This window comes from Kogia breviceps, chromosome 3 (genome assembly GCF_026419965.1).
Source record: "Kogia breviceps isolate mKogBre1 chromosome 3, mKogBre1 haplotype 1, whole genome shotgun sequence".
In the NCBI taxonomy this organism is placed as follows: domain Eukaryota; kingdom Metazoa; phylum Chordata; class Mammalia; order Artiodactyla; family Physeteridae; genus Kogia; species Kogia breviceps.
In genome coordinates this window covers 110,824,220-110,850,456 of record NC_081312.1, presented here as the reverse complement: position 1 = coordinate 110,850,456, position 26,237 = coordinate 110,824,220, and the positions used below count along the sequence as shown (strand labels likewise).

General features: G+C 40.3%; 1 protein-coding gene across 2 annotated transcripts in view; it reads right to left on the bottom strand.

Moving 5' to 3' along the window:
• Nucleotides 1–26,237, bottom strand: part of GABRG3 (gamma-aminobutyric acid type A receptor subunit gamma3) — a 388,122-nt gene that overhangs the window by 55,538 nt on the left and 306,347 nt on the right. For both annotated transcript variants that reach the window (XM_059056937.2, XM_067029475.1), the window contains one exon: nt 25,179–25,261. In XM_059056937.2, coding sequence (XP_058912920.1) covers nt 25,179–25,261 — 83 coding nt within the window. The remainder of the gene's footprint in view (nt 1–25,178; nt 25,262–26,237) is intronic.

The following is a 26,237-nucleotide window of genomic DNA, read 5'->3' as shown; positions in this document are numbered from 1 at the left end:
GAGCTTGTTTAGGTGGTGCTCTGAATCCCCTTTTTCGTGCAGCCAAAAACAATGTTCTCCTGCCTCTTAGGCAGTTCCAGACTTTTTCCCGGACTCCCTCCCAGCTAGCTGTGGCACACTAGCCCCCTCCAGGCTGTGTTCACATAGGCAACCCCACTGCTCTCCCTGGGATCTGACCTCCAAAGCCAGAGCCTCAGCTCCCAGCCCCCACCCATACCAGCGGCTGAGCAGACAAAGCTCTCTGTCTGATGATTGCTTGTCGGCACTGATCCTTAGTGTGGGAATCTCTCTGCTTTGCCCTCAGCACCTCTGTTGCTGTGCTCTCGCTCGTGGCTCTGAAGCTTTCCGCCACCCACCCACCGTCTCAGCCAGTGAAGGGGCTTCCTAGTGTGTGGAAGTTTTTCCTCTTTCACAACTTCCTCTCCAAGTTGCAGGTCTTATCCCTATTCTTTTGTCTCTGTGTTTTCTTTTGCCCTACTCAGGTACGTGGGGAGTTCCAAATGCCTTTGGGGAATTCTGAAGTCTTCTGCCAGCATTCAGTAGGTGTTCTGTAAGAGTTGTTCCACACGTAGATGTATTTCTGATGTATCTGTGGGGAGGAAAGTGATGTCCATATCTTACTCCTCCGCCATCTTGAAAGTCTCTCTGCTGTTTAGTTTTTTGCTTTCTAAAACCGTGATCTGGAATATTCTTTTGCTCTTAACCAAAGTGAATTAACAATGAACTGCATCTTCCTCATCACACTTACGTTCTATTACTGTTAGATATACTTAACATTATTTGCTTTTTGTAAAATATGTGGAAATAAAATATTAATATTAATGGGATGAAAATTCATTATAATTAGTTTTTTGGACCAAGATTTTGGGAAACAGGTCATCTTTTTCTCTTCATGTTATTTTTCTTTTTCCTCACATATACACAGGCTTTTTGGATATAAACAAAAGAGAATCAAAATTCATAGAAATAAATTACATTTACAGCTTGCCTCTGTAGGGCCTTAACTATACTTACACCCCTACTTCCCTATCGATACTTTTGAGCTTTAAGCTTTTTCGGCTGGCAATAAGATACTGGAATGTCCCCCCCCCCGGGCAGAAACCGTTCCGAGCAAACAGGTATGGCGGGAGATGAAACCTCGAGCAAACCAGTATGGCGGGTGATAAGAATGATTAAGCCAGAGTTTAAAGGTCGCCCTAGCCAACCATAACTCATGTGACTCAACCCCCCACCACAAAAACACGAAAATGTAAAGTAGGCATCCGACAGCTAACCAATCAAGGAAGTAGAGCCAAGTCCCCACTCCGGTCCAGGAACAAACAAACCAATGAGAAAAAAACCCTTGATATATCCACACTTTGCATAATGAAAAATGAAAGCTATAAAATGTATGTGATTCCGCTTGGGGGGGTTCCTCTTCGGCCTCCTGCGTGAGGACCAAGGAACCCCGGTGCACCGGCTCCTAATAAACCTCTTGCGTGTTGCAGCGACTCTCGACTCTTGGCGGTTCTTGGGCGAGCTGGGATCCCTCAGAGACCGTTCAGGTCTAACACCTCCAGCACCTAATTATTGAAAATCATTTGTTAATTGTAAAGGTGCTCCTGTATTGTGATTTGGATTATTAAGTAGCTATCACCCACATCATTACCACACACTACAATGGAAAAAATTAAAACTAATAATAGGGTCAGATTTTCCTTTTAACAGAGAAAATTCCTCTTTATACATTCTCTCCCCTTTGTAGGAAATTAACTGGAATTTCCTCCATAAAATTATTTGCACCTTGGTCCTACGACATGCTTATCTCCACATATTAAAAAACAAAAATATAAGGGAAAGGTGACATTATCCTGAAACCTGAGATGATTTACCATAATTTAGTGTATGTCACCATTTTTTGCTCATTTCCATTGTGCCATGGCAGTCCCAGCTTGACCATGTAGGGACTAGAAAACTCCCCTGCCCGACATGGAGGAGCTGATGATGGAAGCTTGATGTCTATTCAAGAATGAAGAGTACACGTCCCTCCCTTCCCCACTTTTCCTTTGACTATAAAATTGTAGCCCACTAAGTTCTCGGGGTGGCAACCCCTTTGCCACTTGCTTTCATCCTATTCTAACAAAACACTACTTATCTATCACTTTGCCTCTGGATGAATTCTTTCTGCACTGAGCCATAAAGAATCTGAGCTTCTCAGAGCCTCCCGAGACACATTTCTGCAATTTCACTTTACCATTAAGTTACCTTGCTGAACACATGAGATATCTAGAATTTTCTGCTAATTGGTACTCTGCACATCTAGTGAATGCTGCCTGAGAAAATGACCTCGGAGGCTTTATAAAATTTAGAAATCCTTTGAATCATCAATATAAAGTTAAGATGTTCAGTTCACTTTTAGTATTATGCAAAAATAAGGTAAAATACAATAAAAATTCAAAAATGCTACAGAAGATTGCAAACTTATTAAACCTTTCAAAATAATGAAAGAAAAAAAGGTGAATTAAGTTCGTTTTAGAAAAGGTAAATAATTTGTTATCTGAACATTGTATACCTATTCAAGATCATTTCAAGATGTTGGGTCCTTCAACTTTGCACTTCTTCAGTAGAGAGCTTTGTTCACCAAATACCAAGCCTTTCCATCGTGTGGGCTTTGGCAATGTCCCTCTTTCCCTTCCTTTCCCCTACTGCCTTTTCTCTGTTGACTGAAAAAAATACACAACCTAAAAGTTGAAAATAAAGTTTATTCAGCAAACTGAGGACTTAAGCCCAGGAGGTAGCCTCTCAGACAGCTCTGACTGCTCTGAAGTGGTAAGGAAAGAGACAGGATTATATAGGAGTTTTGGAAAAAAACAAACAAAAACAGCTGTTCAGAACATCGAAAGATTAATGTTAAAAAATAATCAGATATCTCAGGTTAATGAGTTCAGCACTTTTCTATGTATGGGAAGATGCAACAGTCTGTGCTTATTGAAATCATTCCTTTGAAATGCACCTTAACTATCTAGGTCTATTATCCTATCCTGTTTTTCTCCCTCCTGAATCCCCTCAGGGTACACCACGGGGGCTGCTGGCTTGATGGTTGCAATATCCTTTGTTTACTGAAACGACAAGCAGCATTCTTTTTTTTTTAATTTTTTTTTTTTTTTTTTTTGCGTTATGCGGGCCTCTCACTGTTGTGGCCTCTCCTGTTGCGGAGCACAGACTCCGGACGCGCAGGCTCAGCGGCCATGGCTTACGGGCCCAGCCGCTCCGTGGCATGTGGGATCTTCCCGGACCGGGGCACGAACCCGTGTCCCCTGCATCGGCAGGTGGACTCCCAACCACTGCGCCACCAGGGAAGCCCGACAGGCAGCATTCTTTGTCCACACCTCCCTAAACCTTCAAGTCTCCGTTTACTCAGTGTCTCTACTACTCAGTCTCTCAGATTCCTAAGCAGATGTATATGCTCCTTCTCCAGTGTTTCTATTCCTCATTTTCAGTAACTGAGAAGGTATGTGTCAGTTTCAGAGTGTGCCTGGTTTAACCCCTTATGATCTGCGGTGAGTAACTGTACATCCTAACAGCCTACTTGCCTGCCTTGGCATCCTGTAAATTTGGAGGTATTGATAAAATATGTGCTATGAGTGATAAATGAGACACTGTGGTACAGCATGAAGGCAGCGAGCAACCCCAGGACAGTGTCAGTGACACTATGCACATCAGGTAAGATTACTATTATTGTTATTGATATGTGTTTTCCCGTATGAGGTCACTCCCATGTCCTTTTTCTTATTCTTCATATCTAGACCTAACAATGCCAACCTTTTCGATCAACTACCTTACCATAATGTGTGTGTGTGTGTGTGTGTGTGTGTGTGTGTGTGTGTGTGTGTGTGTATTTGTCCAAGAACTTTGGCCCTCAGAGCTCCATCAGGTTACCTGGAGATAAGCCCTAAGAATGAGTTTACAACCTAGACCAAAGTGTTTGTCCTGGTCTCTGTACCTTGAAACTCCCAATATAGTTTTAGCCATTGAGTTTTGAATTTATTTCACTGTGGAAAGAAGTAAAAGAAGAAAACAAAGAGTTTGTCTCTCTAGGACCTAAAACTGACTGGCCCATCCCATGTTGGTCCATGCCAGGGCCTCACGAGGTGGTAGGGTTCCCAACCTAGAAGTACCCAAATGCTAGGAAGGGAAGGGAGTAACGACAGCCTGCTCAGAAAAGGGATAGACAAAGACATCTAAGAGAAGGACCTGCATTTTCCCTGATCTCTTTCCACTTCTGTGAAAACTTTCTGTATTACATGGGTCTGATTCTGCTTATCCTACACCTGAAATCCTTTTCCTGGATAAACAAAAAGCATGGCATAGAGTAGGTATTGCAATTAATGCATGATTAGTTGACCAAAACTTAAATAATAAACAAATCACATACCGTTTAGAAGAGTTGCCACATAAAAGTTGTGTATAAAAAGATTCAATTTTGCCATAATATTTTTAAAAACTCCCACTTAAAATGTTTGAAATATTTTAAAGTTTTTTTTAAAGTACAGCTTCCCAATTCTCTCTCTTTTCCCTTTCTCTCACTCTATTTCTGCATTTTGTCTCTTTTCCTCCTTCCCTTCATTCTTTACACCCTCTCTTGCCCAACTTCTCTCTCTCTCTCCTCCCCTCTCCATGCATGAATGGCAGCTGTAGGTGTGGATTTACAGAGATGTGAGGTGCACAGAAACAGGACATGGGTGCCAATTTCTATTCTGGCAGAGAGCAGATTACAGGTTTTAGCAGCCATGCAGGTAAAAAGTAGATGCAGGAGGAACCTTGTGATAAGGTGAGAAAAAGGTTATTGCTGCAGAGATGAGCAAAGACCTTGTGCCCCAGGACCTCTGTGAGGATCAGGATTGCACAGACACACCTTAGCTTGGAGAACAGAGCTAGAAGAAGAACCTGGAAAGACTGAACCTTTACCCCAAGGCAGCCAGCTAAGACAGAACAAGATGGCTTTACACCACAAGTGGCATAAATTCAGAAGTCCGAGACCTGTCCCCAACACATGACACTCAGTGAGAATAATGCTATATTAAGAAGAAGATCAGTCCTACAAAACAAAGCTAGGGAATTCCTTTTCCTTTTTTATTTCTCACCCTGGAATTTTAGGGGATTAATTTTTATCCTGCTTTGAAGATATATCTACATATGATGCAGGAAAATGGCATGGAGTTAGAAGTCAGAAATAATAGATTCTAGGCACAGCTATAGCCCAGATGGTTGCATGAACCTGTCACATAACCCTGGATCCAGAGCCACTGCCTCTTCTGCAGCCCATGAGTCTCATGGCTCTTCCTCCCCTGTCATCTCCCAATTTTAAAAGACAGTATGTCCTCTATTTTAGCTGTAAAAATAATTTATGTCTCATTCTAGTGTTTCTATGGTTGTCTTTGGGCTCTGATACCTAAACCTGAAAGGAGCTTTACGTCCTACTTTCCAGGGACTGACAGAAGGAAAGGAGGTCATTAATGCTTATGTTTCCTTCTCTCTTCCTATTCCCTGATACTACTAAAATTGCCTTCAAGGGGACTTGTTCCATTTAGGCCTAGAAACTCTCAAATCCTGTTTTTAGCAAATCAGTACAAAACCACATTTTCCCTACATTTTATGCTTTCTTTCATAGTAGAGTATAATTTGTCATGAGACCTGTTTCTGCACCCCCAACAGACTATATGGCTTGGACAAGTTATGCAGCTTCTGAGCCTCTGATTTTTTATTTTTAATGAGAGTAAGAGTTCCATCCTCACAGAAATGATTTTCAGAGATCTTTCATAAGAATAATTAATTATGGAGAGAATAATAGCTTTATAGCAAACAAATCTGGTGATCTGTCTTAAAAAGTAATCAAAATGAACCTAACTAGTTAGGGACAGGGGACACATTGCCAATGCCTCCTTTGTGGTGCACCTGCCCAAATGCATAACACCTCTTTAACCACAAAGGAAGAGCACACAGACCACACTGGACACAGGTTCTGCAAAATGACTTGTCTACCTGTTACAGTAATGCCACTGTCTTAAGAAGGCTGAATAATCAGTCCAGATTAAAGGAGACTAAAGTGACAAAAAAGGAAAATACAGCTTGTTATCATAGACTGGATCTTGAACTGGGAGAAGGGTGGGTTAGTGTGTGTGTCTTTGTGTGTGTGTGTGTGTGTGTGTGTGTGTGTGTGTGTGTTGTTTAGCTATAAATATCGTTATTAGGAGAACTGATGAAATTTAAACAAGGTTTGTAGATTAGATAGTAGTATTGTATCAATGCAATGTCCTGATTATTATAAATGTACTCTGATTATATAAAAGTATATCTCGGTTTTTAGGAAATACATTTTAACTTATTTAGGGGTAAAAAGGCAATATACCTGTAACTAGGTCTCAAATGGATCAGCAAAACATAAACTTGTCTGTGTTTATAGAAAAAAAGACAGAATTAAGTAAATGTAAAATTTCAACATTTGGGGAGTGTAAATGAAGAGTATCAAAAGTTATTTTTCCTATTATTGAAACTTTCCTGTAATCCTGAAATTATTTCAAAATAAAAAGGCAAAAAAGGTGATAATGTATATTACATTCGTAGCAATATTGCATATCATATTCCATGCTACTTGCATTACTATGTTATGGTTATGTTCGAGTAGATTGGTAAAGTCTGGAAATGTGTTACAAGATAATGGTGTAGCCAAATTATAAAGAAGGTCTTTGTGTGTGTGTGTGTGTGTGTGTGTGTGTGTGTGTGTGGTACGCAGGCCTCTCACTGTTGTGGCCTCTCCCGTTGGCGGAGCACAGGCTCCGGACGCGCAGGCTCAGTGGCCATGGCTCACAGGCCCAGCCACTCCACGGCATGTGGGATCTTCCCGGACTGGGGCACGAACCTGTGTCCCCTACATTGGCAGGAGGATTCTCAGTGGTTACTGCGCCACCAGGGAAGCACAAGAAGGTCCTTTTTTTAAACAATGTTTTCTTCGCCAAACATACTCCAGGAAAGATGGCAAAGAAATAGTTATGGGAAAGGCCATACTCTCCTCCTCTTCACTGCTGTCTGGGAACTTCTAAGGAAACCATTCTCAGTGTCAGTGTAGAACTGCACGTTCATTCCTGCACAGCAGGAATGTGTGAGCACCTTTCTCTTAGCTAAGCCAGGCCTCTCCAAAGATACTTAAAGAGTATCTCCATTGACAGCCACATCACAGGGCGCCACACCTGCTAGATCCTCCAAGAACAAATACTTTTCCCTCTAGTAATTGAAGCACTTTTAGGGTAGCAAAACTTGCCACCCCAAAATGTCTCTGGCATATGAATTATTTTAAACTGAAAGCAATCAAGTCCTAAAACACTCAAGGAAGAAACAGTGAGCTTCCCTGTAATTGCCTGGATAATTTAGATAGCCTCTTACAAAAATAGAGTGATTACCAGAGATGTCTGCAAAGAATAATGGCTATCCTGGGGGAGGGGGAACTCTCTGAGATCAGAGTCCACTCTGTGTCCCCTTGTCTCTTCTGGCCTAGCAAACATGTTATTTACCAAACACTTGCTTTTCCATCTTCACCTGAATTGCCTCCCTTCCCTTTGAAGTCCCAAACCTCTCCCCCCAACATCCTCTTTTATCTTTAGCTGAATTAAGGTGAGGATTTCAGCCATTTTGGGTGTTTTGCTGGGTCTTGCCCATGCATACATGCTATTAAACGTAGTTGATTATTTTCTCCTGCTGATCTGTCTCATGTCGTTTGAATTTTTAGAAGAGCCAGAAGTTGGAAGGGTAGAGGAACATTTCTTCCTCCCAGACAAGCTGTTGTCCAGGCAACATCATAGTTCCCATTATTACTCAGATGCAAACTGTGGCTGCCTCAGTACGTATAGAGTTACAACATGCCCTAGGAGGTCATATCAATACCCAAAAAGGCACATCCACATGGTGCCTGCATATAATTGAGCCATGTGACTGCCACACAAACTGAATACTAGAGACAACAGCAGATCCCTTTAATTAGAAGCAATTAGTCTATTTAGTTTTTCTCTTGACATGTATAAAACAACAAGGAGCTTTTCATAATACAAACTTAATGTAATGACAGAAATCCAGTTCTTTAAATGTTTCCTGAAGTCCCTCTGAACATGGTTTTCATACACAATTATGTGCGCACACAAAGGTACCTGTGCTTAGACCATTCTCTGACACTACACTTCTCTTTCTTGGTACAAACAGTTCCTTTCTCTTTTAAAGGAAGGTTCTTTTTGATCATTTAGACCCAATACATGTACCCACTAGATCCTACTGCTATCTGCCCAAACAGAGAGGCTCCAGAACACAGGCTGACCATCAGGGCAGCCCATGTGGTCAGGCCCTGGTGAGATTTTCAGTCACCAAGGGAGCCATTTTGGTCCCCTCTCCATTTTCTCTCATCTGAAACTTCACAGGTTGTCCAACTATCTTTAAGTCTAAGAGCTTTAATAGCTGAAATCCTTTACAAGAACGAATGTTAACTCACATAATGTAATTGATTTGATTGTTGGCTAGGTCCATAAATGTCAGAGGGGGAGGAGTAAATGCCCCTTCAATGTTGGAAATCAGTGGCGAAAAAGAAAATGCAATGTTTCACCGATCGACTGTGTGGTTAAGTCAGACAGAGGAGGTTGCCACTGATCATGAACTTGTCCTCAAAAGACACAGTCCCTACTATGTGGCCAGGCTCTAATTAATGTGTCCAGGAATGAGAGGCATTCTTGTGTCAGGGAAGAGAGGCAGGTGTATGCCTTCCTCATTTTGGCACAGAAGAGGTAGCTGCCTTCTATTGGTTGATAGACTTTGACTTAGACTTCTGCAAGAACCATCTCAAGTCTTCAGATCTATTCAGGTCTCCAGGACCAAGTCCTGGGGGGTTCAGAAAATTATGTAAAAAATTATCTTACTTCTGATGTGCATGTTGTCTCTAGAGCCCTCCCCTTCTCCAGGCTTTCATGGAATGTCTTTTTGGTTCCTTTACTACCTCCCTCTGGTCTCAATCCCCACTCCATCCTGCCATTACAGCATTGTTGCAGGAACCCTCGTTGGCTAGAAAAATGCCCACTAGCTTTACCCCCAAGTTTCCAATTCTTCATTACTCTCAGCCCTGAGCAAACTCCAAAAAGAGAACATGACCATATCGTTGCTTTAGTGATGACCAACAGCAGATATGCAACCCCAGCCTGCTTTTTTTGTCCCTTTGTCTCTAGAGTAAGCCCATAACCTACTTCTTTCTTTGTTTGGGTATCTCTGCTTTTATCCTACAACTTCTTCAAAGTAGCGTCCTTAACTGCACCTTAAGTGTCTTCAGTCATTCTCAAAGATACTCATTAAAGGCTTCCTAAACACCCAAAAGGAGACTGGGTCCTTACAGGAACCTCCGTTAGTAACAATGCTGGCTTGCCTTTGGCCATATTTGACCCTGTTTCCTCCCCTGATTAGACTATCTGCTTCCTCAGAGCCAGTGCCCATAAGGAAAACGGTCCTCCCCAGGCCCCATCACAGTCACTGCCTTTTGGATCAGCTGATGTAGACAAGTAGTCATAGGCCCTAAGAGTCAAGGATGAGCAAGACCTGTGAGTGGCCATCCCTCTCTCACAGACCTGCCTAAAATAAACTATATGGTGGTACCCAGATTAAGAACCTAAGTCCATCAGTTTAGAGAACATTTATCCTTATTTAACTTGGTTAGTGGGTTTTTTCCTCACGCTGAGCTAGCTCCCTTAAGGTCATGTAACCACTGAGCCAAAGGTCCTCCATCCAGTGACCTGACAATTTGCCCCATCTCGTTCAGTCCTATATCTGGAACACTCATACCTGCATCTTCACAGAGGTCCTGCTTTCCTCTCAGGTCAGCTTACATGTCACCCCTCAAAGAAGTTTCCCGTGATCACCAAGTCTTGCACACTCCCACAGGAGACACTACCTTTCCTCAGAAAATTTTTCCTAAAATTTTAATTTTTCTAAACCAGCCACACTCACCACAGGTCCCCCCTTGTTGAGAACCTCAATGGATGCATGGCCAGCACTTAACATTTGTGTGCTGAGTGAGTCTACCCATGTCCTTCACACACTCTCATCACAGCTTCCACAGTAGATACCCTGCTGCTTCATTCTAGAGCTCTTCAGGATAGATGCGCAGGAGGCTCAGCTGCTGCAAATGTCAGCTCACAGCTGTACTTTGCACTGAGAATCACCCACAGGTTCAGAGGGATACTTTGCCCAAAGTTATGTCCTCTCATCGGCTTTCCTGTAGCCAATGACATACTGATATGGAGTTACAAGGACTTGGCCCCGTTGCCTCAACTTTGGACGTTTCTGAAGGGTTGTTACAGCTCCCTAGCTCCCAGTGGCAAACCCAGTATGAGTCAGGTTTTCCCTCTTCCTAATCCAGCCTTTGTCACTTCTTTAAGGGGCAACTGAAGAGAGCATTCCTCAGTTGATTTCTGCTTTGAACTCCCCAGCTCTATTTTCAGGGAACTCAGTGTAACAACTCTTTCCCTTTAGCTGTACCCTCTATTTTGCGTTTATTTTTGATCCTGATAAGTTCCCTTTATTTGTCTTGTACTCTAGTTTTAAGATTTTGGTGATGTATTGTGCTCAGCTGTACCTGGAATCCTATTGGGTAGGACTTCCTGGTGGAAGGGACCAGCCTTCCTCCACATTTTCACCTCTTAATATATAGAAATCTTATTAAAGTATATACCAGGAGAAATTCAGGGTACTCCTGAATTTCCTTCATGATAGATTGAAATGTGAACGAAGTCTGAAGTGTGGAGATGTGGGGTCTTCTTCCCTCAAATAGAGACAGCCTTTGGTGGTGACCAGAAAGATTAGTAAAAAACTGAAGAGAATAAAAAAATTAATGAATTATGTACAAGTTTAGAAACAATTAAAACGGAAGTTGCTGCAAATATTTCTATATCAGTAGTAATATACAATTTCATATTATTTTATAAGGTGAAGTTTATAAAAAATAATTACTTGTTTTACTCATGTCCTTTCTAGTCCCTGGAAATACAGAAGAACAAAGTGTTATGTTTGGCAGTTTAACAACTTCTGAAATATGATGATTTGGAGAGGTTCATTTGAAATACCAATATCTGGCTCTCAAATCTGAGATAGAATGGTTAACCCAAGCTAATTGGAAGCAGCAACAACAACCTGGAGAAAAACATGATGCTGACATTAAATGAAAGGCATGTAATTGAATGTCAAGGCATACAGAGCGATGTCCTTTTGTTAAAACTTCCATTTACTTTACATGGTGAAATCACACAAAGGGAAATATGCTCACCATGTGTCTGTTTTTTGTACTTTAAAATAATGGATACAAAAGGCCCTTAATGTATACTGAAAAATAAAACCACAAAAATGTGACAATTGAAATAAGTATTATCAGTTTTTACTACTTTCTTTGCTGAAACCCAATCCTTTGAAACCTCTACTTTTACGGAGTTATAAAGTCACCCATTTTTTGATTTTCATTCTTGATTTCTTTCAGAAAAAATCTCCACACACTGACTCAAACTTAAACACAATCTTTAATTTTATGAGTGAAATTCATGCATGAATCCTGCCGGGGTACTGGCTGTGTGCAAAAATTCTCTCTTGATGGAACTTACTGTCGAGATTTTACATTTTAAACTAATTCTGTTGCTGAAGTGAAACCAGCTCCTGGGTATTCCTGATAAAGAGCAAGACAGAACGGTGATAGTAAAAGGTGTCAGTTTGCCACTTTTTCTCCTGTGCTTTTTAATATTCTATAGGTACATTTAATTGAGCCAATCTGAATTCTTGAGAGACATTCAATAGCTTGGAAGAGCATCCAATCTAACACTAAATACATGTGAGCAAAGAGCAAATCATTTTGCATGATTAACATCTGTGGTCATCATCATTAAATACAAGGAGTTCAAAGCTAGGAAAATGATGTGTGTGTGTTTAAAGTACACCTGTATATTAATTTTTTAACTTGGTGTATTCTCAAAACTTAATAAAATGGGGGTTATTGGAATATCCTCAAAGGGGATACTGAATGTCAGCTAAATAAATCCTAGTATTTAAAATGCAGGATAACGATCATTTTGGAAATGTTGAAATAACAGATTGTGAAATTTTGTAATTTGACTTAATTGACACATCATCTTCAGTTAGCCTGTCTCTGGCTGATAGCTAGTTTCAGAACATGACAGAAAGCAAGTAACATTTATGTAAGAACTGATTACCCAGAAGGGCTGAACTCCCTCTCATCCTTGCAGTCTGTTGACCCCTCACACTCATTAAAGGCTAGTGTGCTATGGGAAAATTCCCCCATACTCTCAACTGGGAAGAGACATTCCCTGTCTTCTGAATGAGAGTTCATGTGGGTGTTAAGCAGACCAAATAGCTCAGTCCTCAGATGGTTGCTAAATTCAGTTTCATGGAAGTTTACCTGGGAAAATAATGCTGTTCCCTCCGCCTTTTCCCCCTGAATACAAAGGAATAAAGTAGATAAGCTACAGAAACTTCTTATAAAAAAACAGAAGAAAAACATATGAAAACATCTGTATTGAAACTAAAGCAGAGAGCTTGAAGGTTTTAGAAAGATAGTCAGATAATCAGCATGACTGGCTTACATAAGGATCTGCTTTGAATCTCTTACAGAAAGAAAATCTCTGGATGGTGGTTTAAGAAATTATTTAATAAATGTTCAAAAATGTAACATCATTTGCCTATAGCAACTTCACAGAAAAGTTGACAAAAAACATACTTGGGAATGCTTATATGGAGTACGTCTAGCCATAAAGATACTTCACCTTTTATTTTATATTGTATTTTGTTTTTAACCATAGGGAGGGGATAGACTACAAATGTTTGTTTCCTCAGCTTTACGTGAGAATTTATAACATCCCGGCTAACATATAATTTTATTGTTTATCTTAGCTTTTGTTTTGTATTTAATTTGATTACGTGCAAAAATAAAGAACTAAATAAATATCTCTTCGCATTAATTTTTTAATCACAGACCTCTGTGGAAAATATTAAAAATCTAATTAAAAGTGAACATTCTGCAAAAAATTGGCTGAGAGAGATATAACAATTAAAAGGAATACAGAGAACATGAACAAAAGAGAACATGACCATACATTTTATTTATAATTACATAACATTTTAGACAAAGCAGCTCTGTGAGGGCTTGTCCTCTTTGGTTGAGTGGGCACTAACATGCCAATGCCAGTGTCTGAGGGGCACCTTTGTGAAGTTGTGATTGGCTTCAACTATCCTGGATGGGAGGAGACCTTGGGACAACCTTCCTACCAGGTATACCTCTGCTGCTTCATCCTCAAACCTGGGTGTCCATGAAAAGCGTTTGCAGTGCATCTCATCCACCAGAAGGTGTCACTGCAGCTCTTGGATCTAAGAAGGTGTGCACCCGCCCAAGGAACAGCGTTGCAGGAGTCACCAGACCCTTTGACCAGAACCCCTGAGAAGTGGCTCTGTATTGTATAACTCTGTAATCTCACAAGCATGCTGCAACCAGGGCCTCCTACATTTCTGTGTTCTTCAGGAGAAAAATAAAAATTAAAAGAAACTCTTTTTTAAAAATTGCGCATTTCATTCACAGTAGGCTCTTGATATTTGTGTTTGAATATGGAATAAATCATATTTATGCAGCACTTTCCATTTTCATTCTTTAAATGTTCATCCAGCATCTCAATTATCACAAATCCTGTGCTCCGACAACTCTTTTCTTTTCTGGATCTCAGCGGAATCCGGCAGGGATAAAGGGCTTCAGGCAGGCCCCTTAGCTCAGGGTTCGGCTTCTCACTGGGGAGGCACATTGAGGGTGTCACCTAGGACTTACTCTTTGCTTTGCTACCAAGGCGCAGCCCCTCTCTCCACACTTCCTTTCCCATGTTCATTCAGTTTAACATTTCCTAGAGTTGGGATGGAGATCCCCTCCAATAGAGCAGCTCCCAGAAGTGATTTAGAATGAATCTACACAACTCATCTACAATCAAACTGAAACCCAAAGTGCAGAAGAGCAAAGCTTTTCCCATGAAATAGCATTTTTACTTGTAAGAACAACTGGCAGAAAAATGGTGACTATTTTCAGACTTGGATGTTTGGTACACATTTTCTTGAAAATTATTGAAGGGAGCCTGTCATTTCTAGGAAAACAATTGACATTTGTTGCCAGTACTTAAATTTGAGATTTCAAAGTAGACATTTGAATTTTGGAAAACTTGTATCCTCTATCATGAGCCTGACAGCTTCCCAATACTTAAAATACTATTCTAATAAGATTGGTGAGAATATTAACACAAGTGATCTGTGTGATAGTGTGTCAACATTTGGATGATCTGCATAACTCTGTGAACCAATATTTCCCAAAGGGCCAATGCATGATGTACAATATCACACATGGGTAAAATGTATATTCCAAGTACAATATGGGACTTCTGATTGCAAGGGTAATTTTTACATTGGAGAATATCTCTGTAGAATCCCTTTGAAGTCTAAAAAACTGGATAGATTTCCACTCGGAGATAATTTATTTTTTATAACCTTATGAAAATTTCAAATGTACAAAAAAGTTATTTTATAATGACTACTCTTTTGTCCATCAAGATTCTACAATTAACATAGCCCTATACTTGCTTTTTGACCTGTATAGATCAAATAAATCCATGTGTTTATAAGGGGTCTGCTGTGGTCTAACTGCATTTCTCAGTCAACATTATATTAGGAAATTCCTTCCATGTCAGTGAATATAAATCTTCAGTATCATGTACAAACTGTGCAACCTGTTCTTATATGGACATAACGTAATTTATCTCAGATTATTGAAATATTGGGGTTGATAAGACCCTACTTATTTGAGAAAAGTGGATATGCTCATGTTTTTCTACAACAATGATCCTTACTTGCTTTTATAAAGTCCCAGAAGTAGTATTCTTCAGTGAATGAACATACACAATTCCAGGTTTTCTTGTGTGTTATTGTGGCAAATTATGCCAACATGACACAGATGTTGAAGAAAAGGTAGAGTTCAGTTCGAAGACAAGAGGATTGAGGGAGCATCTCTAGGTCCTTTCAGATATCCTGACTCATAATAGGTCCTCAATAAATAGCAAAGAAATGAATAACTAAATGATGAAGCACTGTGGGAACAGATTTATTTATGCAGTCTCTGACTGGAAGAAAGAGAATCACAGAGCTGCCGAGAGGTCTTTTGGTTGCACATTGGGACTTCCCTCCCCCCAAACCAAGTCTTCCCCACTCTCCAGCTAAGGACATCTTTTTCAAATTGTCACAGAAATCAAAAGTGAAATATAATTTATTATATAACTGTAAAATTCATTATGGGTAATACCATTTATAAATCACCGAAATTCTTTTTTTAAAAAAAACGAACAGCTTTATCAAGATATGTCACATAACATAAAAAATATCATTTAAGAGTGGACAATTCAGGGGTTTTTAGTATATTCACAAATTGATTACCAATGCATTGGTTATCAATATCTAATTCTAGATCATTTTTATCGCTCCAGTAAGAATCGCTTTCTATGCTTTTTAGCTATCACGCATCATTCCTCCCTACCTCCAGCCCGTGGCATCCACTAAGAAAGTTTTTGTCTCCATGAATTTGTCCATTCTAGGTAATTCATATAAGTGGAATTATATACATTTTTTTGTTTCTAGTTTCACGTAGTAAAATGTTTTCAAGTTTCGTTCATATTGCATACCTCCGATACTCCATTACTTTTTATTGCTGAAAAATATTCCATTGTGGGGATATACCACATCTTTTTTCATCCATTCATCAGTTGGTGAACATTAGGGTTTTTTTTCACTTTTTGTATACTGTGGATAATGCTGCTTATGAGCAGCATTATGTGTAAGTTTTTGTGTGAATATATATTTTCATTTCTCTTGGATATATACCTAGGAATTGAAATCATGAATCCTATGGTGACTGTATGTTTAGCTGTCTGAGGAATTGCCAAACTGTTTTGCTAAGCAGACGCACCATTTTACCTTCTCAGCAGCAATGTACGAGTGTTTTAATTTATAACATTGCCAACAGTGGTTATGATATCCTTTGTGATATACCCTTTTGTGATATACCCTCATACCCTTGTGGGTATGAGCTGGTATATCATTGTGGTTTTGATTTGCAGTTCCCTAATGATATTAAGCATGATTTCCTGTACTGATTGCCTATTTGTATATCTTTTGGGGAGAAATTACTCCCCTTCCCCTGTATTGCCTCTCTCCCCGTCACTCTCCCCACTGGTAACAACTAGTTTGTTCTGTGAGTCTGCTTCTATGTGGTTATATTCATTCATTCATTTGTTTTATTTTTTTAGATTCCACATATAAGTGATGATAACATAGAGTATTTGTCTTTCTCTGTCTGACTTACTTCACTAAGCATAATACTCTCTACGTCCATGCACGTTGTTGTAAATAGCACTATTTCATTCTTTTTTTTGTAACTAACAATGGAATCATGTTTTAAATGCATGTGAGACAGTCACCCATGTAATGGAACTGTGCAGTGAACCTTAACTAAATGTGAAACTTCTACAGTAGATTCTCTGGTGGGGCATACTGCTACCATAAGCCACAAAATATGAGAAAGTACATCAGCGTTCCTGAAAGTGTCCTGGTGCTTCCCCGAGCAGCTAATATCCCTTCCTTCTTCGGGCCTTTGATGAGAGCTGGGCTGTCAGTAACCCCATCCACACACAGGCAGCACCACCCACAATTAGACAGTTCTTATCAGGGTGGGAGTTGTCATCTTGGTTCCACCGAAGTGTGAGGTGTGGCCCATGACACAATCATCAATGGCAGCCAAAATCCTGGAGAATACGCTACAGTTAATTAGAAAAAATTCAACGTCATGGTGATGGTGGCCCTCCACTGAGTTCTATCCCACTCTTCTGGGTAGGCTGCCAGCAGGAACTTGTAGGATTCCTGGCGTGAATAAACTGCAAATGATAACTGGCACCTGCTGTCAGGTCTGTTGTCGCTAGGAGCCAAGCTCACCATTCTACACAAGCTACCTAATTTATCCTCCTATTATTACTTTAATTTTTCAGACTATGAAACTGAAAATTAGAAATACACAGTAATTGTCCTACGTCATCCACATTAACAGTGCACACTTGGATTTGAACCAAAATGATCTGACTGCTGAGCTAGCCAGCTACCTCACTTACCGTTTCTACCATCTTTCAAAAGCACTTTGAGCCCTTCCAAGTGTTAGGCACTGACCTAGGGCCTAAATGTGCAAGATGAGATACAACAAACTCCTGTGCTCACGGAGCTCACTGAGGTGGAAGAGACAGTGGACACAGAAACAATGACACACACATGGTGTCTCAGAGAAAACGAAGAAGAATTTGAGAGTGTGGCCCCCTTCTGTTATGGACATGGGAATCTGGGAACACTCCTTGAATGCAGTGAGCTTTCATACCAAGACCTCGAGAAAGTGAGAAGAAAGTATGCACGTGTTTGTGGGCAGAAACTTCTGCTCTGAGAGAAGAGCTGACGCAGGGCTCTGAGGCAGACGTGCCCAGTGTGTGCAAGACACAGGTGTCTGGTACAACTGAACCCCCAGGGGAGACAGCAGAGTGGCTGGATAGGAGGTGGAGGAACTGGGAGCATGGGGAGGACTTGGCACTTATTCTGAGTGAGGGAGACAGCGAGTGCTAAGACACAGCTGACACTTGTAAAGTGTCAGTGCTCAGGTGGTGGCAAGAAGCATCTGCCACTGAGCCGGGTGGAAGCTGAGAGTGGATGTAGAAACTTGGAGGATGCAGCAGCTGGGTGACAGGGTGAGACAGAAGTCAAGGACAACACTGAGGTCTGCAGAGACAGAGTTTTAATTTAATAAATATGGAAAAGAACTGAAAGGGACACATTGGGGGTGGTTTGTAGATGTTACATTGAGATACCTGAGGGACACCCAACCAGCAGAACACCCACCGCTTTTCAATGACTCTTTGTCAACAATAGCAAAATTAAACAAGATAATACAGATATCAGTTAGTGATCGTGTGTGGGGCCCTTCCTGGGTGTGTTACAGAAGTTTCCTTTATTTCATCCCCATGATCCTGTGGATGAGTTGCTGTTATCCCATGACTTCTGTTGTGCATGGTACTCCCCCTGCTTCCATGTCAAACCTGGGAGGCACAGATTTTGCTTGCCTTGACTGTCAAGTTCAACATGACAGTCAACTTGGGTTGAAACCCGACCCTGATGTGGGGACTTTGGTCTTGAGCAAGTCATCCTCATCAGCTGTTTCCCTGTTGACCGTGTGGGACGGCATGTGTTCTTGCCTCAACTCCTTGAAAATAAAGTCGGACAGTTCCTGTCCCACAGTGTGCTGTCACTTGTATTCTGATTCTTAGAATTGTATGTACGACAATATTTTTAGACCTAGTTTGAAGAATATCAATCTCCTCAATTTGTATTGGATTTATGTCTTGTGAGATTCCCTTGGTCATTTTTTCTAGTTTCAGGAAATGTACAAGATAAATTGGTATTTCCCCCTTTGAAGTGTACAAGACTAACCACACTTTTCCTTGGTCCTCTCCTCTCACTATCTGGATAGATTTAGAAAGTGAGGGGTGACAGCAAGATGGAGATTAAATGGCTGAGTTGTTTGGCAGAGTCCCTACATGCCATGGAGTTTTTAAAGGATCTAAGATGACAGAAAAAGCAAAAAAAAAAAAAAAATAAAAGAAAGAAAAGAAAAGAAACACTCACAAGGAAGGATAACTGGCTTGACTAGACCTGTGCGTTTCAGCTGCACAGAAATATGCAGACGGGTCTTGTGGAAACACGATGGGCTCCTGTGTCTTCTCTCTCACTACTCACAACAGCCCAGCCCAGTTTGTCTGCCAGCTCTAAGGCTCATTTTCTCTACCAACAGGGCTTCTGGAGTTTCCTCACTGGGCTTTCCTCTCTCTACTGGCTGGTAACCCCTATTCTGTCCCCTGTTCTGGCCCTAGTGGTCGGATACCCTGAGCTGACCCTGGTCACCCCAAGTTCCCTGTACACATGGAGCAACGGGGTTTCTATGTTCACCTTGGAAGCAATGGCCACCTTTCTCTTCTGCTGAGCTTATCTGTTCTACTTGCAGCTACACTGCAAATGGCCCAAAACAGGATCATGTTTAGCATATCTTCATGTCAACTTATATTTAATATTTCTACTTTTATTTATCAATCACTTATCAGTTTTCAAAAAGGACAACTGCAGGTTGTTGAATTGATTTTGAACTTTATCTCTTGTAATTCCTCCCAAATTTCTGAAGTGACAAAACCACTAGACTAGAAGTCAGTAGCCGTGGTTTCCTGTCTTGTATCCATAACAGGCCAACTGTGTGCTTGTCAGAAGCACAGGTAATCTCTCTGGACCCTTGTTCCTCAAGAATGGAATGAAATTCTCAGATGAGATTATCTGTAAGATACCTTCAAGCTGGAAACTTTTAAGTGCCTCTGATGTAAATGTCTCCAAGATTTCTGGAAAGAAATCCTGAAGGTTAAAATAATGGCTGGGAATGTGACTCAGAAAGAAGAAACAACTTGTGACGAGTGGTGATTTCTCCAGATAGAGTTTATTGTGTGTACAAAGGGGAAAATTACAAGCCCAACACACTAACCTTAAGTTGTGTGTTTTGCCTTAAGTTGCCAAAATTTAGTACTCAAGGGAAATGATTTTTGTTAATGTCACTAAACGTAAAAAAAATTGGTGCAGTAAAGGATGCAGTCAGGTATGAACAAAAGAATAAACTTGATCTATAGGGAGCCTGAAATTGAACTTCTAGGAGAAAGAATGCAGCTCGACCTCTCCATTAAAATTCTTGTTACCCCAAAGCACAAAGTTCTAAAAGTCTCTCTGTTCTCTCCTCTAATAACCTGATAAACTGTTGGCTGTGGAAAACTTATCACAGGGTTCCGAAAGAGGGAAAGATTTTGTTATTCCAATCAAACAGTAATGAAATACCCTTAGAAGGCTGCAGGGAGAGAAAAACAGACCCAGTGTTTGGTCGACGTGTTCCAAAAGCTGAAAGATTTCAAATGTTAACCTCGACCATTTTGTGATATCCTAGTGGGAGTGGAAGGTGATGACACAATCCTTTGTCATTTCTACCATTCTTTTTGAGTTAAATAAATTCTCCTTTGATGTTATACTTGATATAAGTATGTCTCTTCTGAAGAAATGACAGAGCCCTCTTCTGAGGGAGTTACCACCGACAAAACTACCCTTTGTTCTCTGGCTATTAGAAAATTCGCCCTGCGAAAATAATAATAACAACCCAGAAAGTTAGAGTATTTGAGGGGTCTCATCTAATGGGTCCAATTTCACTTAAAATTAATATTTTCACATATATTACATATATTTGTGTGTGTATGTATAAAATGTATAAGAACATACATATAAAATTTGGTGTTTACACCCTATGCCATCATTATCCAGACACACCAATGTCAAATGTTAAAGTCATTTCTGATTCCTCCCTTTCCCTGACTGCACACTCTAAACGTCAGGCATCCTCATCAGTTCTGGCACATTCTGTCCTTTCCCACCTCATAACTCTGTATCCCATCCCTCTCTTTTCAGCTCTCCCTGCATTCCGCTACACATTGATCTTTCTCAAACACATGTGTGACCCTGTCATTTGTTTAATTCAAAAGCTCTTAACATTCAGAAAACAGTTCAGGACTTCCCTATTAGTGAAGTGGCTAAGAATCCACCTGCTAATGGAGGGGACACGGGTACGAGCCTTAGTCTGGAATGATCTCACATGCCTCAGAGCAACTAATCCTGTGTGCCACAACTACTGAGCCCGTGCTCTAGAGCCAGTGAGCCACAACTACTGAGTCCACAGGCCATAACTACAGACCCCAAAGCGCCGTCCTTCCTGCTACAGGCATCACTGTCTTCATAGAAGGCACATACAGCCAGGACCAGCCACACGGGGCACACTCCCACTACCCAAAGTGAGTGTCTACAGCAGTGAGATGACAGGGACAAGGAAGAGCAGGAGAGGCCAGAGATCCAGGAACATGTGGGAAGATGACCTGGCTAGCTGGTGAAGGGCAAGCACTTCAAGGAGAATGGGGCAGGCAAAGAGACAAGATGGCAAAATCCGCCTCAGCCTCTGCACCAATCTGTCTGGCAAGGTCTCCTATCGGGAACCTGCTTCCCAGGGCACTGCCTTGACTCTCACGCTCATCTTCAGGCTACTGGACACTGCCATGTCTCCTGGACATTCCAAAAAACTCCCTTTGGTTACATCTAAAGCAGGTGAATACAAGTGAATACAGGAATATTTGGGGAACTTTGGAGTCCACATATTTTGTAGGCTGAAAGTGTTGGAACTTCCCTCCCTGTATTAGTGTTCTCCACAGAAGCAAAACCAATAGTATAAATGTAGATGTAGGGATAGATATAGATAAAGATATAAGAAGACATTTATTACAGAAGACATTTATTACAGGAATTTGTTCATGAGATTATGGAAGCCAAGAAGTTCCACAATCTGTCTTCTGCAAGCTGAAGACCCAGGAAACCTGGTGGTGTAATTCAGTCTGAGTCCAAAAGCCTGAGAATAAAGAGACAGGTTTTCAGTCCTGGTCCAAGTCTGAGGCCTGGTAACCAGGAGCATTGATATCTGAGAGCAGAAGATGCACATCCCAGCTCAAGTAAAGAGCAAATTCCACCTTCATTCACATTTTTCTTCTACAGGCAGACGTTGGAGATAGTGCAGCTTCAGTTCCAGTCCATCACAATAAAGCAAACATCACAACAACGCAAGTCACACAAATATTTTGGTTTCCCAGAGCATATAAAAGTTATGCTTACTCTATGCTACAGTCTATTACTGATGTGTGCAGTAGCATTACATCTTAAAAAATGTAAATAATTTAACTAAAAACAAATGCTGTTTGGGAAGGGATGCCATAACTTTCAATTTGTAAAACAAAATGCAGTATCTGTGAAGCACAATAAAGTGAAAGAAGATAAAAGGAAGCATGCCTGTAGGACACCCACACATCTTGGTGACGGCGATCTTCTTATTCAGGCTACCGACTCGAATTCTGATGTCTCCTGTAGACACTCTCACAGAAACGTTCAAAAATAATGTTTTACCAGCTATCCCGGCATCCTTTAGAGCTGTGGACGCCAATCCCCGGGCCGCAGACTGGTATTGGTCCGTGGCCTGTTAGGAGCTAGGTCGCACAGCAAGAGATGAGTAGCGGGTGAGCCAGCCAGTGAAGCTTCATCTGCCGCTTCCCATCGCTCACATTTACCACCTGAACCATCTCCCCCCACCCCCTTCCATGTAAAAATTGTCTTCCACGAAAGCAGAGCCTGGTGCCAAAAAGTTTGGGGACCTCTGCCTTAGACCAGTCAAATGATACATAAAATGAACAGTTGTTCTCCCTTTGGAAGATGGGCTTGCTTTTAGAAGTTTTATACCTGAGCATTTGCTTCAAAGGACACAGGACCACTGCTGGCATTTCACTGCATCTGCTATTTGGTGATTAACTCATCCAAAAGAGAAAGAACTTTCAAAGAGCTGTGCGATTTCTTTCCTGCCAAAGCAAATGTCCCACTTGCCATGACTTTCCACCTGGTATAGGACTTACCTCTTTAATACACCCAGAGAGCAGGCAGGGAATGGGCAATTTTGTCTCAGTTTATTTTAAGACACACACCAGTTATGAAGCATTTGGATGACCCATGAATACTTTGTTCCCTCTTCAGGGCTAAACCCAAGAAGGGTTTAGAATGAAATACACTTGGCTGCACTCTGTATGCTGCACACGGGAAGAAAGGAAGTATTTGTGGCGCCTGAAAATAAACCTTTCTGGTTTGTACCTCTGCAAGTCCAATCAAATGCTGCTGGAGCCTGATAATGATGCGGCTTTCAGGCTATCTTTCTTACTCAGCCTGCCCTCCTGACCAATAGATGAAGATGGTGCCCTCCCTCGAGGCGTAAATCTTTCTGAGTTAGAGTTTTCATTTTCTTTGGATATATACATGAAAGTAGAATTGCTGGATCATAAGCTAGTTCTATTTTAAATTTTTTGAGGAATCTCCATACAGTTTTCCACAATGGCTGAACCAAATTACATTCTCACCAACAATGCAGAAGGGTTTCCTTTTCTCCACATCCTCACCAATATTTGTAGTCTTTTGATGAGAGCCATTCTGACAGGTGGGAGGTAATATCTCATTGTTGTTTTGATTTGCATTTCCCGGATGACTAATGATGTTGAACATCTTTCCATCTACCTTTTGGCCATCTGCATGTCTTCTTTGGAAAATATGTCTTTTTATATCTTCTGATGGTTTTTTAATCAAAAAAATTTTTTTGCTATTGAGTTGTATGAATTCTGTACATATTTTGGATACTAGTCCCTTATCAGATATATGATTTGCAATATTTTCCCCAATTCAGTAAGTTGCCTTCCATTTTGTTGATAGTTTCCTTTGCTGTGTAGAAGTATTTTAGTATGATATGTAGTTTTATTTATTTTTTATTTTGTTGCTTCTGCTGGTGTCAGATTAAACAAGTCATCACCAAGACCTATGTCAAGGAGCTGCCTATGTTTTCTTCTAGGAGTTTTATGGTTTCAGGTCTTATGTTCAAGTTTTTAATCTATTTTGAGTTAATTTTTGTGTATAGTGCAAAATGGTGGTTGAATTGAATTCTCTTGCATGTGACTGGCCTGTTTTCCCATCACCATTTATCGAAGAGGCTGTCCTTTCTTCATTGTATATATATTTTTCTCCTTTGTGGTAAATTAACTGACCACATATATGTGGATTTATTTCTGGGCTCGCTATTCCTTTCCACTGATCCATATGTCTGTTTTTATGCTAGTGCCACACTGTTTTGGTGAATCTAGCTTTATAGCATAGTTTGAAGTTAGGGACTGTGACACTTCCTACTTTTTTCTTCTTTCTCAAGATGGCTTTGGCCATTCAAGTTTGTGTGTCTGTGTCTGTGTGTGTGGTTTCGTACAAATTTTAGGATTATTTGTTTTATTTCTTTAAAAATGTCAATGGAATTTTGATAAGGATTACGTTGAATCTGTAGATTGTGTTGGGTAGTATGGAAATTTTACAAATATTGATTCTTCCAATACATGAGCATAGAATATCTTTCCATTTATTTGTGTTTTCTTCCAGATCTTTCATTAACATATTTTAGTTTTCAATATACAGGTCTTTAACCTCCTTGGTTAAATTTATCCCTAGGTGAAATTTTGCTTTCTTTTTTTTCTGAATTTAAAATGAACTGTAAAATGGTTTTTTTCCATTATTTTATTTTTGTCTTTTCACTCTGATGTATAGTGAAGGAAGCCACAAAACCTTCTGCCTGAGACTTCATCACATTTGTTTGTCATGTCCCATATGCAATTTTAAAGATAGTCAATGAAGTTAGTTGAATTCTTATAAGTCATACTTAAATAGTTGTGGTCAATATATTTTAAATGAACCATCATAAATTCTACAGATATATTTTTATATTGACCTTTAAAACTTTATAAGCAAATAAATTTGATATTTCCTTTTATTTGTAACCTTGTACTTAGAATTAGATATTGTCTTGAAAAATTTGTAAATGATTACTTGTTAGCTGTAGTATCAATCCTATGTAAAATATTGGAAAATAAAATATTATGAAAAATTATATCCTATTATAGTGTAATTAGACAGTTATAAATATATTTAAGTAAAACCTTTATCTTTTTATTTTGAAGACAAACCACCTGACTTGAAGATGATATTAAGCATAAAATTGTTGCAAATGAATTCTGTATATGTCCAAATAATATGCACAGATCATTAGGGTCCTTGGTAAGTCAACTGTTCATCACTTTTGGAGTTATTTAATATTATAACAAAATGGTTAAGTTGTTCACGGATTTATCCAAGCTACCTATTTTGTAACATGGGTCTTATGTAACAAAGTCTAGAGTGAATATACCCAGGAGGCCCAGATCAAAACCGTTATCCACTTTGTCTGGTTGTATAGTGATGCTAATAATCAGTCATGTGACTGTTTGCTAGAAATCAGCATAAGTTAGACAATCATTTACACAGCAGTCATACGCCAAGTTTGTACTCACAGCTGGAGAATATCAGCGGGCAGGAGTGCTCATCCATGGGGAAGTTGTGCAGCTGCAGCTGGCATTCTGCATTTATGGTGAGCCTGTGGGGGAGCCAAGCATCACTCTTGTGGCCAGCCAGCGACAATTCAGCAAAGGCCCGAAGCAAGGCCAGGGGCGGTCCCGTTACTACCATGTGGGGAGCAGGGGCCTGGGTGGCCACATAGAGCTCACTCTTAGCAGGGCCACCATCCATTCAGTATACCATTTGGGATTTTTGTGTTGTGTTACTTTGTTTTACTTTTAACTCTCAGAAGCAGAGAAAGTTTCCATTAGTAAAATTTCTGTGTCTAGAAATATCAGCCAAGTAAGAGAGGAAACAAATCAAAACAATATGTCCTTGTTTTCATATGTCTTTGTTATTAATGTTTGACTGAATTAAATCCTTCCTCCATTTTGAAAATGGTATATTTGCCTAAATAGGTATAATGCCAAGTTCATCCACTTGTAGGGAAGATTTCATATTTGGCCAACTCCCCTACTTGACTAGGCTGGTGGTGCCTGAACTAAATGTGTGTATTGCATCGTTTCAAAGCAGACATTCTTTGGGTCAGAGTTTCTATAAAGCATCGCAGGACTGGTCATGTCTCTATTCTAGTTTGTTGAAGCTCACCTTCATTTTAGAGTCTCATTTATATTCCTTTAAGAATTGATGAGGAAATAGCTATTACAAACTCCTGTTCTCCAAATGTAACTAACTCATCAGCAGAGTTCCCTGTTGTGGCTTTTATTGTTGTTGCTGTTTCCAAGCTACCAACATTATTATTTCCGTGAAACTAAAATACTTTAATCTTTTGCTTATTTTAATATTAATCTGTGCGTTTACCTGTGCTACACGTGTTTAACATATGAATTACAGATTTCTACTTATGACCACAAATCACTTGCAATTAAAAGCTCCTGATACTGGATGTGGGAGGAAGGGGGTGTGTTCAGGGCTAGCGGTGGTATTCACTGAGCCAGGAGGACACCGGGGCCTGGTCAGAGGTATTAGAGAAATGACATTCCCCTGCAGCATGC